This window comes from Coffea arabica, chromosome 8e (genome assembly GCF_036785885.1).
Source record: "Coffea arabica cultivar ET-39 chromosome 8e, Coffea Arabica ET-39 HiFi, whole genome shotgun sequence".
In the NCBI taxonomy this organism is placed as follows: Eukaryota; Viridiplantae; Streptophyta; class Magnoliopsida; order Gentianales; family Rubiaceae; genus Coffea; species Coffea arabica.
In genome coordinates, this window is record NC_092324.1 from 3,054,116 (window position 1) to 3,070,769 (window position 16,654).

Genomic DNA, 16,654 nt, shown 5'->3' on the forward strand with positions numbered 1-16,654 from the left:
AGGTTACAAGAGCTCGGGTATGGGAAACATTCTCATCCAAAATATGACTCAAATATATTGGTGCTCCGAAGTTTAGGTCTTGTCTCAATCCAAGAGTTTTGGTGCTGCTCTTTCTTGGATTGTCTTCATTGTTTGAGTCTCAATTATCACATCCTTGGGTAAGGCACCAAAATGAAGTAATTATACTGTTTCAATTAGTGAATTTATGGGAATATCATCCAACATTTCCATTAGCAGTTGGTGATTATTCGTATTAGGTATTGTGCAATTGCAATTATTGCATCTGTCTCCAGGTTACAAGGCAATTATCAAAAATTACAAATAGTAAATTTTAACTCTCAAGGTGATAAAGGATGGACGAATTGGCTTCGCATTAATAATTTTTTTTTTTTAAAAAAAAAACTCTCAAAGTGACTTAACTGATTCGGTCATAGACAAACCAAATTCCTCCAACACTTGACCCTTTATTTGTGACGATTCAAGTTTTGTTTCCTAAACCAAGAACATGCAGAGTATTTATATTTTTTATATTTAGTTTTTGTTTTTATCATGAGCCTATTCGACCAGTTCAAAAACAGTTGCATTTTCTACTCGATTATTGAATGAGTTTGATCTTGTGTTCAAACTAGATTTATTTGCTATAGAATCGAGCATTTTCAAATTCGAATAAGCCAAATATGAACATATAAGCTAATTGCAGGGATCATCAAATGCACTAATAGTACAAGTACTACAAAAAGGAATTTTTAAGTTTTACAATTCTAAACGCTTTATGTTGGAAAGCTAAAGATAGATTTTTTTCCCCCAATTGTTCGTTACATTTTCCAAGAGTTTCATGCTCACTAGACCCTTAATATTCAGCAAATACACAATTCAAGGTATGTATTATGACTGTTCAGGATTCTCATCTCATCTGTTACACTGATCAAGAAACTAATTCATCTGTTCATAACCCTCTGATCAGTTTTCCAGGAAATGTATTACCATCTATATAAACAAACCGCTTTTGCAGCTTCTGAATATGAGCTAGAAAGTTCAAGAGCAGCAAAACAAGAATGATGGTCAGGGCAATTGCATCTGCAGCAGTTCTGCAAAATCTATCACTGTTAAATGAGATAAAATATTTCGAAAATTGGAAAGAAAAAAAAAAAAACTTTCGGCGCCCCTCCACAGATCACGTTAGTCTTCTTGGATTTGACCATACCATTCATTACTTTTTGACATTACCTCAGTACATCAATCCCAAAGTTCTTCTCGAATACACAAATCCATGATTCATCAGCAAAAGATAAAAGCCAAATAGTACTGCTAGAAATTAGGAACAAATACCCCACTAAACCCTATCGCAAATCTCACTTTTATGTATAACCTTGCTTGTATTTGCGAAACAGGTCCTCAGTCTTGGCATTCCTAAAAGCACAACATCCAATTAAATAAACCCAAATCAAGCCCACAAGTGTGATTAATAATATAATGTCTGCTCTTCTCCATTCTTTCTTGAGATTAGCCAATAATCCTGCTTTGCATGAATCGCATGAGTAGCAAAGTTGTGTTTGCTCATTGCTCCATTGAAGGCAATCCATGTCTGCTGCTGTGTCTATTGGACTAATCCAGTATGTTGGGTTCACAAATGTGTAGCCGCATTGTGTTGGAGGTTTACAGCAGCCTGACTGTAAATGGAATATCAAGAAAAAGATTAAAGGTGAATCATTCCTAGCGGGTATATATATATATATATGTGTGTGTGTGTGTGTGTATATAAACCCATTTTCACACATGATTAATTAGGGGCTTCATGATTGACAGGAAAAAATATAAAAGATAAAAATTGAACTTAAAACCCTTGTGTATAAACACGTAGGAAATTTTTTTTTTCAAGTTTTTATTTTTATTTTTTAGCCTCCCATCCTTCCCCATAGGTCCACTCTCTTCTCACTCCTAACTATTGAGATTTGAATCTTAAATTTGATGGTAGAAAAAACTATAAAAATCCTCCCTTGACCACTAAACGGATCCTAATGGTTAACATGTAAAATTTTTTCTCACTCATGTTTCTTATGTAAATGTAACATTTTGTAACTTAAGAATTTAGATTCATGCAATTGCAAAAATAAAATTTGCAGAAACAAAAACTCAAATTTTTACACAATGTGTCTTATTCTTTTGTTTTAAAAGTAGTGTAGTAACAAAACCTAATCTTGATTTAGGCTTTGTTTTTTATTAATCTTTCTATTCAACTGTTAGCAGCTATTTGTGGCTTTAACTATTGAGGTCCTAAATTGTTGTGTGGAAGAATCTTCACTATTCTAAGCTTTATGATGCTATTAATTCTTTTCTGTACCGACAAAGTAAAAACCTTGTTTGACATAGAAAGCACTCTAAGAATACTTTAGATGCTAAAGCATACGTGTGAAATAAAAAAGAAATGATCCCTACTAATCACTTTTCTTTCATGATAAGTTTTTATATTAGGTTTGAGTCATTGATCCTTTTAACATTTTTAGTGGAAGAAGGTATCAGCAGCTTTAATATTTGAAGAATGTAAAAAGAGCAAATCTGGAGGATGGTGTAACAGAAATCCACTACTGTTACCTCACCTTTCAAACAAAAATGCTGAAGTAAGCAGGTAAATTCAAAATCCCAAAACAAAAAAGGGAAAATAAAAGCAAAAATAAAGATCAAATCCTTGTTAATCCTCTTTTCTTTTTTTTTTTTGGAAATAAGCAAGTATGCAATGCTTAAAAACCAAAAAGAAAAGGAAAATAAAGACCAAAAAAATTAAAAACTTTGTTGATCCTCCTCTTCTTCTTCTTCTTCTTTTTTTTTATTGCAAAGAAATATGGACCATATGTTACTTGAGTACACACATTTGGTAGTTAAACTTTTGAACAATATTATCAGTTTTAATGTCCAACCATGCAACATTTCGCCATAGAACCAAAAAATGATCAGAAGTAAATTTTTAAGCAAGAAAATGAAGTTCTTGAAATTACCTGTAAGGGACTAAGATGTGCATTGAAGAAATCTTGAGGCATACGATAACTTTGGTTCAACTCAGCACACATGCTAGAAGAGCTAAGGCAACTTCTTATTCTGTCCCATTTATAAGAGCTTTGAACTCTTCTTCGAAGCCATCCGGAGAAGTCATCAAGATGATATTCCAAATAAGCTCGGTTTGTTGCAGGCCGGCCAGAGCCTCTGATGGTAACCATATAGATAAAAACCACCAAACAAGCAAGCAAAACTATGAGAACGAGCATAGCAATGAGGTACAAAATAAGAAGCCATGGAATCCTCCAAAACCCTCCAATAAAACCCGCAAGAGCCACAATCAAAATCAGAACTCCCAAGATAATCACTGGCCATTGAAGAAGTTTTACACAGGAATTGTCTGGTTCTGTTGCTAGCCAGATTCCAGCACCGATGATGGGGATTGAAAGAAGCATTGCAACAAAGTTTATGCAACCAATAACATTATTGCTTAGTGCCATTTCTTTGAAGAAGGAAGAAATGCTAAGTCCTTTTTTTTTTTTTTTTTTTTGGGGGGGGGGGTTTGGCTGAGAAGAGTAAGGATGGAGGAAGAACAGGAAACTAAGTAGACAAGATAGAGATTTTGATTTGCAAGTCACTAGTACTAGTTTTTGTTCTTTTCCTTGGAAGGATGAAAGCTACTAAAGCAAATGAATCATAGATGTAAATAGGGTTATGAGCTCTTGGACCAAACGTTCAATCACTTTAGTTTAACTTTTTAAAAGGGAATAGTTGTAAAGAAAACAAAAGTAAAAGAAAGAAGAAATTCCTCTCTCATGAGTAGAAATAGAAACTTGTGCTCTGTCATAATGTTGGGTACAACGAAGACTTTGTGCTTCAGATGCCTCGGGCTCCATACACACTGTGGCATCTTTTCGCTGAATTAGATCTACGATTGCTTGGGGTAAAAAAGTTAATTATGCTAAAGAAAAGAATGAAGAACTAAAATCACCTGGCTCATATGTCTCTATCTTTGTATCCTACAAAAATATTTAAACGTAGTGCACTTCGATTGGTGAAATCCTTTACCTATAATTAAGAGGTGGAGGGAATAGGAGGAATAGGAAAAGCAAGGAAATGAAAAGATGTTTTGATTGAGTTTTTAGGAGGAAAAGGAAAGAATAGGGAAAGAAAGGAAGGGATTAAGTCTAATTATTTGTTGGGTTAATTACATTTACCTCCCCTGAGGTTTGACGAATCGATCCCTGAGATTTGACCAAATAACAAAAAGGTCCCTCAACCGTTAGTCTTTGCCGTTGACTGTTAGGGTTAATTACATTTACCCCCTTGAGATTTGATCAAATAACGAATCGATCCCTAAAATTTGATCAAATAACAGATTCCTCCCCCACACTAACTTCTGTCACTTATATGTAACGGAAATAGCCAAAAATCTAAATAACCCTTATTGATTTCCATCAAATTTTTAAGGATTAATTACATCTATCTCCCTTGTGGTTTGACCAAACTACTTTTAAATCCCTGTGGTGTGGTAATATTACATGTACCTCCTTTTTAAGTAATCTCGTCAAAGACACTTAAATAGAAGTAATGAAATATCATATTTACCCTCTTTGTAAAACTTGTAGTTAGAGAAAACTTACCGTTAAAAAATCGAAGGTGGTTTCAATAATAACGAATTAAACTAAGAGTTTATTACTTAAATAAAACAGTTTTTAACCAGTATAAAAGAAAAAAACCAAGCATGTAATAATCAAACTTGATAAAATATGCGCATAAAGGAACAAAAGAAAGAAAATGAAGAAAGAAGAAAAGCTTAGAAAACAAAAAAGAAATTAAAATGTGAAAAGCAAAGAAAGGAATGGAAAAAAAAAGTAGAGTGAAAAAAGGAAACCGACAATTGAGCGATGAAAGAAAATTTATAGAAGCAATGTAAAGGTTCACTCAATCCACCACAAAAATGAGACGGACATGATTTTCAAAAATGAGACCATTACCGGATTCTCAAATATCCTTTGACTACTTAATCGGCCATGACAAAGTGTTTTGTGCAGAAAAGCCTTCTGCTAGTTTGGTTTTACAATGGGTTACTAATAAATAGAGTAAAATGTCAATAGAAATCTGGTACTTCATTTATATAATATAGGAAAAGTATAAGGAGCTGGTACATTATGGAAAGAAAAAATGCGTACTACATTTTCAACCCTCTTATTCGCTAGAAATTTTAAATTTACTTTATCTTTTAAATAAATTATTTTTTGAAAAAATAGGTAATTTGTTCATATAATTGGGAAAAGTCGTAAAACACTGGTATTTTATGGGATAATGGGTATTACCCCATGTAATCCAAAATTTGTCACTCTATTTCACCAAATTACAAAATACGTGTATGGCAAATTTTGCATTACAAGGTCTATCAAAATTTACTATGATTTTATCTGTTAAATAAATTAATAATTTGTTGGATTCAAAATTTTATCTGTTAACCAAAATTTTTTTCTGAAAACACAAAAATCGATAGGTCAAAAATTTGATGGAAATCAATAAGGGTTATTTAGACTTTTGGCTATTTCCGTTACATATAAGTGACAGAAGTTAGTGTGGGGGAAGAATCTGTTATTTGGTCAAATTTTAGTGATCGATTCATTATTTGGTCAAATCTCAGGGGGTAAATGTAATTAACCCTAACAGTCAACGGCAAAGACTAACGGTTGAGGGACCTTTTTGTTATTTGATCAAATCTCAGGGATCGATTCGTTATTTGGTCAAACCTTAGGGGAGGTAAATGTAATTAACCCTTATTTGTTATGAGCCTGTATTCCGTTTAAAAGTAGACAGACATTGAGGGAAAATAAGCCATTAAACCAAGATCAATGAAAATGTTAAATTTTTTTTTGAAATATCCTTGTATTTTTTCATATTTATCATTAATGTAATTTATCTTTAATACAATCTCCACACTACCTTATAATCTAAACTTACTTTTTTAAATTATATCTGAAACCTCTAAATATTAGATATTTTATTAATATTTACTATTATTTAAAAGATTTGCTTTTTGTATTCTCGAGTTCTAATTTCTTCTCCTAAAAAAACTTCAAAATAAAAAATATTCGATTCATTTTGAAATACTATTATCTTTGAGATTTTCGTGAACATAAAAGGATGAATACAAATAAATCAAACTAAAAAGGAGAAAATAAACTAAAAGGAGGGTAAATTAGATTATGTTAAATTATGGGCAAATTCAAAAGGGAAAACGTTAAAAACGTTGCTCATAGTTCGCTAAATGAATTGTTTTGTCTTTCACTTTTAAAATATTAACTTTACGTTCTTTACAAATTCAAATTAGCAATATTTGGTCCCAACCTAAGTTTCGAACCACTTTAAAATCTGAAACCACCACGTGACTCATATGCAGCCATTTTTTATTTACAAAAAGGTCATATTCCACTTGTTTAGTAGCAAAAACGAATATAGATTGGATCAGATCCCATTTTTTTGATGAAAATAAATATGATTCAGATTAAATCCTACTTTTTTACAAGTAAAAATAAATATGGATTGGATCATTTGTTTAACTACAAATTGGCTCTAACCTTTTTGCTCCTAGAAAAATGACCATATACGAGTTATGTGATGGATTCAGGGTAAAAGGTAATTGAAAACTTAGGTTAGAATTAAATTTTATCGATTTGATTTTATAAAGGATATAAAATTACTATTTTAGAAATGAAGGACAAAACAATTTATTAAAATGTGAGGAATGTTTTAAACAATATTCCAATTCGTAACAAACACAGTGATTCCTACCCTGATCCAATCAATACCTTTAGTGTTTTTTTTGAATTAATTTTTTATACACTGACAGTGTATATACGTTTACCATTATATGCATGACATGTAATCCGAATTTGAATTTGAAACTCAAATTTTACATATGTGTTTTATATCTAACCATAATAGTGTATATACCGTCATCGTATATAAAATTTACTATTTCTTTTTTCCTTCCATATCCGATCTAAACAAGACAGTTAGAATCCGCTTGCTCTTCTCATTCTTTTTCACTAGAGTCACTTCCTTCCTTTTTCTGCCCTTTCTTTTTCTTGCAAGGCCACTACTATTTGCTTTTCCTAAAAGAATTCTTCATAAATATGTAACTGTACCCTTAAAATAGAGGAATTTAACAAAAAACATATCATTTAACTCATTTGTTGCACAAATAAAAAAATATATTGAAATAGAAGAGGCGTGCAATGAATGTCCTTAACTTGTAAGGTTTTCAAACTGTCCTTAATTTTTGAACGTCAAAAATTTTATACACGTGACATGCATTCTGCATGTATATTTACCTTTAGTGTAAGAATGATTAATTCATATATATATATATATATATATATCTTCTGTTTTTTAGCATGAACTACATCAACAAGAACATCAAACATGTACTTTCTTTTTTCTAAAAAGAATTAACAAAGGAAATATTTGTAGAAGGATTGGGCCTAAGCTGAAATATAGTTACAAGCCCATCAGTTTGGCAGCCTGGTCTCTTGTCAGCCCAAACCAAATTAATTTGCATGATCTGCTTTGGGAATTGAGAGGTTATCTTTCAACAGAAAAATCTCTGGAAACCATCTTCTCCGACGGTTCCTTCATTCAGTCAGCACTCAGCAGCAATGGCTGCAATTGAAGCAGCAGCATTCTCCATACTTTCTTCTTCCTCTTCGCTCCCGTCAACTTCCCCTAAATGCTCTTTGCACTTCCTTAAACTTCCCATTTCCACCTGTGCCCTTCCTTTTTCCTCGAAACGCCCACTATATCCCCTCCCTCCACTGCACTCCGCAAGAAAACCAAGGTTCCAAATATGCTCAACCTCCACAATTGAAGAAGTTGTTACAGTAGAAGAAAAAACAGAGCCATCCGAAGAGAAAACAGAGTCAGCCCCACAAACCAATCAGAAAAGAAAGCTTTTTGTGCTAAATTTGCCATGGTCCTTCACCGTTGCTGATATTAAGAACCTCTTTGCTGAATGTGGCACTGTTACTGATGTTGAGGTACTTCCATGAGTGGGATATTTCTGTTAAAGAACTTACTTTGGATGAATTTGTTGAAGTTGAAGAAGTGATTTTAGTTGGTGGTTCTTTTTTCTTTTGGGTCTGAATTTGTTATTGAAGTGAGATTAAATCGTGGGTTTTGTTTGTCCTGCATAATTTGTTAATGAAGTTATTTTTGAATGGTGGGTCCTGTTTATCTCGATGAATTTGTTAAAGGAGTCATTTTGAATCGTGTTTTCTGTTTTTTCTTGGATGCATTTGTTGAAGAAGTGATTTTGAGTAGTGGTTTTTGTTTTTCTTGGATGTGGCAGATTATAAAGCAGAAAGATGGTAAAAACAGGGGCTTTGCATTTGTGACAATGGCTTCTGGGGAAGAGGCTCAGGCTGCTATTAAGAAATTTGACTCTCATGTGAGTTGTTTTGGAAACTAAATTTTCTGATTATTGTCTATTATCAGTGTCCTTTAATGGTTTACTAGATGTATAGCACAATGTGTTTGTTATCAGAGTCGAAAGGATAAGGAAATAATTGTGATTGAGTGGGGGAATGAGTGTGTATTTGCGCAAAGTGATGGGTAAGAGTATTGGAGCAATTTTGTTGATATTTACATATCTGACTTCCAATAATGTGAGAAAATGGTAGTTTTGCTTCGTTAGTCAATGATATTTGAATCTTTAAGGTGTAATTCTAGCTGCATATAAGATACTCATCTATAGCTGGATTTGATGAGTTGTGCCTTCATCTTAAGTTCTAAAATTGTATTTGTGATGCATGTTATAATATAAGCAAAATGAAAAGTCTAATAAGAGGAAAAGAAAGATGAGAAAGGAAAACTTTTGTTGGATACTGTTGGGGCAGAAAATAGGACAGAACACAATTACAGATCATGGATACACATCTTTAACCTCGCACCCCCCCCCCTCCCCCAAAAAAACACCAGAGAAAGTTATTTCCTTGTCACCCCCTTGCAAAATACTTGAAGAATGTTGATAAATATTTTCCCTTGATATCCCTTCTTTTCTCCACAAGTTTTCCATCCAAATGATATTAATATTCTCATCTCCGGAGACTTGTGAATACTGATATAATTTTCCTGGTTCAAGTGAGAGACTGGTAATGTTTGTCAAAAATTACGTAATGTAAGATATATCTTCAAATCTGCAGAGGCTGTAAACCATCAACATTGCTTTTGTGCTGGCTATCTTAAGGAAACATGCTGATTATTTTTAATCGATAATGGTTTTCTTATTGACTGTCAACTATGAATTTAAATTGTTCTTTCACTTTTCACTGGAGCAATGACCTTCTAAGCTCTAAAGAAATGAATTCTTATTTACTTCTTTCTGATTAAAGTCCAATATCATCTATATTTCAAATGGCTATGCAAAATTTTTTTAGGAAAAATCGCATTGAAAACATCCAACCTAATTGATAACAACTATTATTTTTGATAATTTTCCTTTAGTACTCGATGTCTTTAGTCATTTTGCCAGGGTATACCATGGGATACACTAATTACAACTTTTTACAAGTTTGAATTCTTTGCTTGTGACTTTATGTCAATGAAAAAAGGGATGTATAAAGGGCTATCTTTAAGTGATCTAGTAGCATAATGTACAGCGAGGAAATATAAATGTGGGGGAGTCCTTGGAAATCCTTTGCTGTCTTAATTTTCTTGAGGAAGATGTACCAGTTGGCACTGGCCTGGGGTTTTTCTGCCTGGCAAGTTCTACAAGTACTCTGGTTGCTAAAGGTGATTCTTCCGTGCTTCAGCAATAAGTCCCCTTTTTCATCTGTCCTTCCATTTGAACATGGTAATAAGCATGACTAAACCTTCAGGAAGTAGATTGTAAGAAACTACAAATGAGGGTATAGATTTGTAGCAAAAATAGAAGAAATGATCAATACTATAAGGATAGGGAATGACAAAGAATATGCGTGCACGCCCATGCATCTTCTGCTAACTGAATTGTGGCACTCTAAGAGGGTATGATAAAGGCTTTTATTGTGTCTTTGACAAAGTGTCAATCACTTCAAGGCTGCAGCTTATGATTGGTGGTAAGCCGCGTTGATGATTTCATCAAAGACCTTCTTCAGAATAGAGAGCAAATTCCTGAGGATTCAAGGTGGCCATCATTGTGCTTGGTTTCTTTTAGTTGTAATATTTTTGAGCAGGGGCTTTGAAGAAAGTAGTATTTTAGGGGTCGAAAGATTTCTGTGTAATTATTTTGTCTTCGTTAATGTTATAAATGACACCAAGTAACCTTCAAAAGAAGATATATTTGCTCATTGACCTTGAGAAAGACTGAAGGCAAATACACGCCTTTCCCCATTTCCTTTGGTGTTTCTGTTTGAATATATATGTGTTCATGAGTTCAAACAGAAGAAAGATCTCTAACAACATCTGTCCCAGTATTTTATTTATGTTATGTTTTGTGGCACAGGAATTGTCTGGTAGGATTATCAGGGTAGAGCTTGCAAAGAGATTCAAGAAACCCTCACGTTCACCTCCTGAGGTTCCTTCCCGTGGTGAGACCCGCCATAAGCTGTATGCATCCAATCTTGCCTGGAAGGTGAGGTCTAGCCACCTGAAAGAATTCTTCTCTGCCTACAGTCCAGTTTCGGTTAGGGTTGTCTTCGATAGTCCTTCAGGACGATCTGCTGGGTATGGTTTTATCTCATTTGCCACAAAGGAGGAAGCAGAAGCTGCAATGTCTTCTTTGGAGGGCAAGGTATTAACAATAAACTATTTCTGCTTCTATTTGGTTGACTTTCTTTCAGCTGACTTGACAATGGGGTTCACAGAATTGTTTGGTGTGGAAACAATTATTTTTTTGTGACATAATTTTATGCATGTCTACAGCCTTCAAAGAACTCCATCTTCTCCAAACTGCATATCAGTTTGTCTTGGTACAATCCTCTAGCAGAGAGTGGGCATGTATATCGGTAGCTCATGGTAAGTTAGAAAGATGTTAGAATCAATATCAGGAACACAAGTAATTTGATTATTTGAGACGTTGATTGGGATATCCAAATATTGGAAACTAAAGATCTAAACTAGAGGAGTTTTAAGTATGCATGTGCAGGATTTGAAATGGAGAGTATGATGTACTTAACTAAAGGGATTACTGATGTAGTTAAGAGTTAGTAGTTTCATTGGTGGATGGTAGGAGTGTATAAGGTGATCATGTCTTCAAGGAAGGAATAACAAGTGATATTTAGCTTTTAACATGACGAGTTGGATGATGTTCAAGATACCCAAACTTGGTTTTATCTTCAAGTATTATTGCACCCTTTTGTGCATCTCACTGTTACAGATTTTGTAGATACCCAACAATATACACTTGAATAACAAGTGGTACTTACTTTTTATTGCAATCTTTTGTACTCGCTGCTAAAGACTTTTTACATATCCAACAGTCTACAGAAATTCCATGAGCCAATGCCTATTGAGCCTACTAAGCGTAGCACCTTCTCTAAATTTTGTACAAGGCTGTCGAAGTAACCCTAGTATGTGTATTACATAATTTATATATTTCAATATAGAGTGTACCTGAAGGACGTTGGGTTCTTCAGTAAATAGCCAATTAACCATCACAAACAGATTGTCAGATTGAACAACTAAGTAGTGGATATTAGGAGCATGGACACTCCTTTTGGGTCTGTGTATGTTGAGAAGCATCAAGTGGAATTAGCATTTTGAAAGATGATGTCAAAAGGAAGAAGAAACTGATTTTGGATGTATTTCTGGTCGTTTTAGTGCATTAAGTGGGGCCAGGAGTAAAAAGAGGAATAAACTAGTGTATATGCTTAGCATTTTATTAGAAGGTTTTGCTAAGTCCTGAAGTTGATGAGAATACACGTTTTCTATATTCTAATTGTGCACAATCTGCACATCTCATGGCAGAAATCTTTGGGTACATAAACTTTTATGCAGTGCAAATTGTAGAAATATGGACTTTGGGGATATGCTTTTGGTCCCTGCTTGTCTGATAATAACCCTTACTGAGAGTTCTGCTTACTGGAGATTCTTCATAGAGAAACTCACTAGCTTTCAACATTTCCAATGATTTGTATTAAGGGTTACACCTGTAATTGTTTATGAAATGGTATCTTACTGGCAAATTAGTTTTATTCACCTCTATGCTTTCATTTCATTTTCCTTGGTAATTTTATAGTGCTCAGATTACAGTTTTATTGCTGCTAATCTTCACTTCCCTCCAATGTATATACATCTGCAACACTGGCAGGGTGATCAACAATTGTCTCTCCGTGTGAAACATGATTCTTTGGCATGAATTCTTTAATTCTATGTAACACATTAATTTATGGTGTTAATTCTCTATGCTCTACATAATTTTTTGGCACGAGTTCATTACATTATTTGTCATCTTCGATTTCCATTTTGTAGGAGCTGTTGGGCAGACCTATAAAATTGAAGTTCAGTCAAAAGAATGATGACGAATCTGAAAATGAAGTGGAAGAAACGACCGAGGAACAACCTGCGGATCAATAGCTTCACACTGATTCTGGCTTTGATGATGGTGCTTGCAGACAGAAGAGGAAAATTACAAGTTAAGTTGATGTTCTTCCTCTTATCCTGTATATGAGCAGCCAGGAGCACCATCATCTACGTTTTTGCATTTCCTTAGATTATACTCTGTAAGTACTCAAGCTAGCAGTCTGTAATGGCCTTCGTCTGTTGTATGATATTCTCCCTGCAGATTTTACACTATACAGTCTTAGCAACGTAGAAATTGTACAATCATGAATCTTGTGGCAGCTCAATACTAGGCACATAGTTTGTGTACACAAATATGATTGTGAAATCTCCATAGCAATTACTTGCAAATAAATGAGACTTTTCTTACTTTAGCCTTGGTGAATCCTAGAAGTTCCATTGATATGCTATTGTGAGGCAATGAAAAGATAGCCAGTGAGTTGACCTATTTTTCCCAAAAAAAAAAAAACACAAATACAAGGTGTAAGGACTTCAAATCAATTGTTTAAATTTGGTTTGAAGAAACCAATAATTTCAAAATTCGACCTCCGAATGGGGTGGTAAGTTGAATGATGCCTACGATCTTTTTTTCCATTCGATATGCAAAAGACCGAGGCATCAAACATCGAGTCATGCTAAGTTCAAAACCAATCAAGTTTAATTCATTTTTTTCTTTCAAGGACTTAATAAAGCAAAGTGAAAAGTAGTGGAAATGGATATAGGGAAAATGATCGGTTTCATCCTTCACATTTCACAAAAATATTCTTTTCATCCCTCACTTTTAAAATAAAGCAATTTCGTTCTTGACATTTAAAAACTAAAATTATTACATTCCTGAACCTAAATTTCAATTTAAATCAAATCACCAATCAACCTGATTACAAATTTTTGGGGTGTAATTGGTAGATCACTTGGTTAACTCAACTTGATATTCATGTAAAATTTAATGAATCTAAAAAGAAAAAATTATAATATAAAAAAGAAAGATTAATCTTTTCTACATTATCATTGTATATACTGACGGTTTTATGTACCGCCATATCATTTTAATTTAAATTTAAACACCAAATTTTATATTTATGATACACATCTAGATTCGCAAACGGATATACTAACGGTGCATGAAAAGATTTATATAAAAAAAAAAACTCTACTATTCCAAGACAAAGAATGGCCTTTTATGTTATAATTTTTATTTTTTTGGTTTAATAAATGCCATGTGAATACGATGAAATTGACCGAATGATCTATCAATTCTATTTTCGAAATTTATTACTGGGTTATTGGATGGTTTGATTCAGATTGAAAATTAGGTTCATGGATGTAATAGCTTTAATTTTTAAATGTCAGGGACGAATTTGCTTCATTTTAGAAGTGAGAGATGAAAAGAATATTTTTGCGAAATGTGAGGGATGAAACAGGTCATTTTCCCATGGATATAATACAAGATCTAAGTACAAAATTTGGTTTGTTTTATAAAGATCTATAGAGTTATAAACACAAGAAATGTTCCCCTAGATATTTTTTGCAAATGTGACCCAAGTGTGGGTGTGCAAACGAGTCGGGTCAAGTCGAGTTTTAACCTAATCGAACTGAGTCTCAACTTAACTTTAAGAAACTCAAACTCGACGAGGTCAAAATGTCAAGTTCGAGCTTAAGTTTAAAAAAAATAATTATTTTTATTTTTTAAAAATAAATAAAATAATAATTTTTCTTAACAAATAATAATATATTAGGGATATATATGTAATTTTACTATTAAAATAAATAAATAAATATATATAATCGAGTTTGTGAACTAATGGGTTTAATATTTTTGAACTCGAGTTCGACTTGATCGACTCAAGCTTGGACTCGAGCAGCTTCGGAGCAGTTCAATTCGTTTGCAACCCTACTTGAGAGTAGGCATGTATCCTTGTAGGGTAGTTGTGGGATCATACATATATATATACTCACACACACATGGAGGGAATTAACACTTGCAGGTTGATGGATGTAATTATTTGGCCTGTCGCAAGCGTGAAGGACAACAAATTCAGAAAACTGGACGAAGATATGCATTGTCCTTGTGGGTTCTGCTTATATTGTTTGTTTATGGATAAACAAATCTTGGTGGGATATACATTGTCTCAGAGAAACAGAAAAGAGAAAACTTTCTTGGAGTTTATATAATATATATACACATTTTGGAACATAAATAAGCATATGAGCTACCAAAAGAACAAGGGTTGGTCAAGATAAACAGTCACCCTTTCTCCCCACCCTTTCTTTTACTTTTTAAAGTTACTGGGATGTGTTTCTGCGTAGGAGTGAATAAATTCTTGATTTTAACGCCAATCATATTCTTGACTGATTTTGATTCGAGTCTCGAGTTACCAAGAAAGAGACCTGATTGACAGGAATACTCCAGCCCATCATATTCTTTATATATATATAGGGGATAATTGCAGAAACCTCCCCTGAGTTTTATGGTAATAGCATTGACCTCCCCTATGAAGTTTAAAATAGCAATCACCTCCCTAAAAAAAGACTGACACAATTTAATACATTCTTCATTGTCAATTTACTAAAATACCCTCACTAAAATTTAATTTTACCAAAGAATGTGATGACTTAAACCTAGTAAAACGTTTGTCATTTTGATAATTGTAGTTTACACTAAATTAACTATTTATGCATAGTTTAACTAAATAACTAAATAACTAATAATCTAATTAATTAATTAACTAATTATCTGTTGACATAAATAACCAATTAACTTTAGATGCTTAACTAATTATCTAATACACTAAATTTTTTTTTTTTTAAGTAATTTGTTAAATAGCCTGCCTGAAACCCGCTTGCGGGTTTCCCCTTTATGTAAAATGACTAAAAGCTGCGTTTCTGTTCTATTTATATCAAACACATACTCTCAAACCCTCACCTGAAGGGTGAGGATGAGAGGGGAGGTTTTGCTGGGCATCCTAGGGCCCTCCGATGGGCATGTGCAACTCAACGCAGCTTGCATGTAAAAAAAATTTTTTTTTTTTAAGTAATTTGTTAAATAACCTGAAACCCGCTTGCGGGTTTCCCTCTTTTTTTTTTTTTAAAATAAATTCTATGCTAAAATGACTTAAAACAAAAATAAAAGACTAAAAGTAAATAAAAACTAGCATGAAAAATAAAAATAACAGTAAATAAAAATACACTAAAAATTTGGTGTCTACAGTAGTTAATGAATAATCTGGAAACAGATTGAATGAAGACTCAGAAGAAACGGAAGCTGGTCTCTTATTATTAAAGAGTGAAGGCTAAAATAGGCATATCAGGTGAAAGTTTGTGGTGGAAATCTGTTTTTCGCATATGCACGCGCCTTTGCAGTTCGTTTAAGACACACGCCGAATATTTGACGATTTCCGTCCACTTTTCAGGTTAATTCAAACCACGGGGTATCGACTGGTATGATATGAAACCACAAGGGGTTTTTATGTATGATTGCCTAACCACAGGGGGCTTTTTTGTTGTTTACCCAAAAAAGTATAATTTGTTGGGGTTGTTTTCAGACTCAGAAATCTTCAATGTTGCCTTTCTATTGCACCAGCAATATTTGTTTTGTATTGTGAAGGATGTAGGAGAGTTCCATGATGTTCTCCTGTGGCTGGAAGAAGCCATTTTCTGATTTCTGCAATATGACTTGAAACTGCCAAACTGAGTATCAAGCAAGCTGTGTTTTGAGCTGGAAAATTGCTGCTGCATACATGAGTCCAGATTCTGGTATTCATTTTGCTACTGACCATCGTTTATAAGCTAGTGCCTTAGTTACATCAATTAGCCGTTAAGTAGCCGTTGGTTTCTCAGCAAATGAAGTTGTTGTAGGTCATCATCTGGAAGCATGTTGTTGCATTTATACCCCCTGAACTTCCTTGTGCTTAATGAAAAAGCCCCTCCCTTGTTAATACTACTTGTCAACCAACATCAGGGCAAATTTGGAACAAATTTTTTATCTCACTTGTACAGCTAATTTTTTAATGGGAATTGAAGCTGCCTGGACTGATTTTGCAACTTAATGTTCCTGTTGAGGGGTGCTATCTGCCATTTCAGAACTTAGAGGGGAGCTCAGTGCAAC

At 33.7% G+C, this 16,654-nt stretch overlaps 2 protein-coding genes across 3 annotated transcripts; one reads left to right on the forward strand and one right to left on the reverse strand.

Annotated features, from left to right (window-relative positions):
* Positions 1-1,172: 1,172 nt before the first annotated feature.
* LOC113703394 (protein TORNADO 2-like) lies at positions 1,173-3,640 on the reverse strand. The gene is made up of 2 exons (XM_027224742.2): positions 2,994-3,640; positions 1,173-1,670 (listed from the first exon to the last, which is right to left on the reverse strand). The coding sequence occupies exons 1-2, from the start codon at positions 3,489-3,491 to the stop codon at positions 1,359-1,361; spliced, it is 810 nt and encodes a 269-aa protein (XP_027080543.2). The 5' UTR covers positions 3,492-3,640; the 3' UTR covers positions 1,173-1,358.
* A 3,948-nt stretch (positions 3,641-7,588) lies between these two features.
* On the forward strand, positions 7,589-12,923 carry LOC113703130 (29 kDa ribonucleoprotein A, chloroplastic-like). 2 transcript variants are annotated; one of them, XM_027224389.2, is made up of 5 exons: positions 7,589-8,048; positions 8,360-8,458; positions 10,493-10,780; positions 10,912-11,004; positions 12,460-12,923. In XM_027224389.2, exons 1-4 carry the CDS (start codon positions 7,671-7,673, stop codon positions 10,996-10,998), a joined length of 852 nt encoding a protein of 283 aa, XP_027080190.1. In that variant the 5' UTR covers positions 7,589-7,670; the 3' UTR covers positions 10,999-11,004; positions 12,460-12,923. The 2 variants fall into 2 exon arrangements, with proteins under 2 accessions (XP_027080190.1, XP_027080189.1); XM_027224388.2 differs by lacking the exon at positions 10,912-11,004 and having other exon boundaries at positions 7,591-8,048.
* The last annotated feature ends 3,731 nt before the right edge of the window (positions 12,924-16,654 follow it).

Excerpts from the sequence above, each read along its gene's own strand:
- LOC113703130 (XM_027224388.2), top strand. The coding sequence starts at position 7,671 with ATGGCTGCAATTGAAGCAGCAGCATTCTCCATACTTTCTTCTTCCTCT. Across the intron at positions 8,049-8,359 it reads GCACTGTTACTGATGTTGAG|ATTATAAAGCAGAAAGATGG; the intron begins GTACTTCCATGA and ends TGGATGTGGCAG. Across the intron at positions 10,781-12,459 it reads TGTCTTCTTTGGAGGGCAAG|GAGCTGTTGGGCAGACCTAT; the intron begins GTATTAACAATA and ends TCCATTTTGTAG.
- LOC113703394 (XM_027224742.2), bottom strand. The coding sequence starts at position 3,491 with ATGGCACTAAGCAATAATGTTATTGGTTGCATAAACTTTGTTGCAATG. Across the intron at positions 1,671-2,993 it reads CACATCTTAGTCCCTTACAG|TCAGGCTGCTGTAAACCTCC; the intron begins GTAATTTCAAGA and ends TTCCATTTACAG.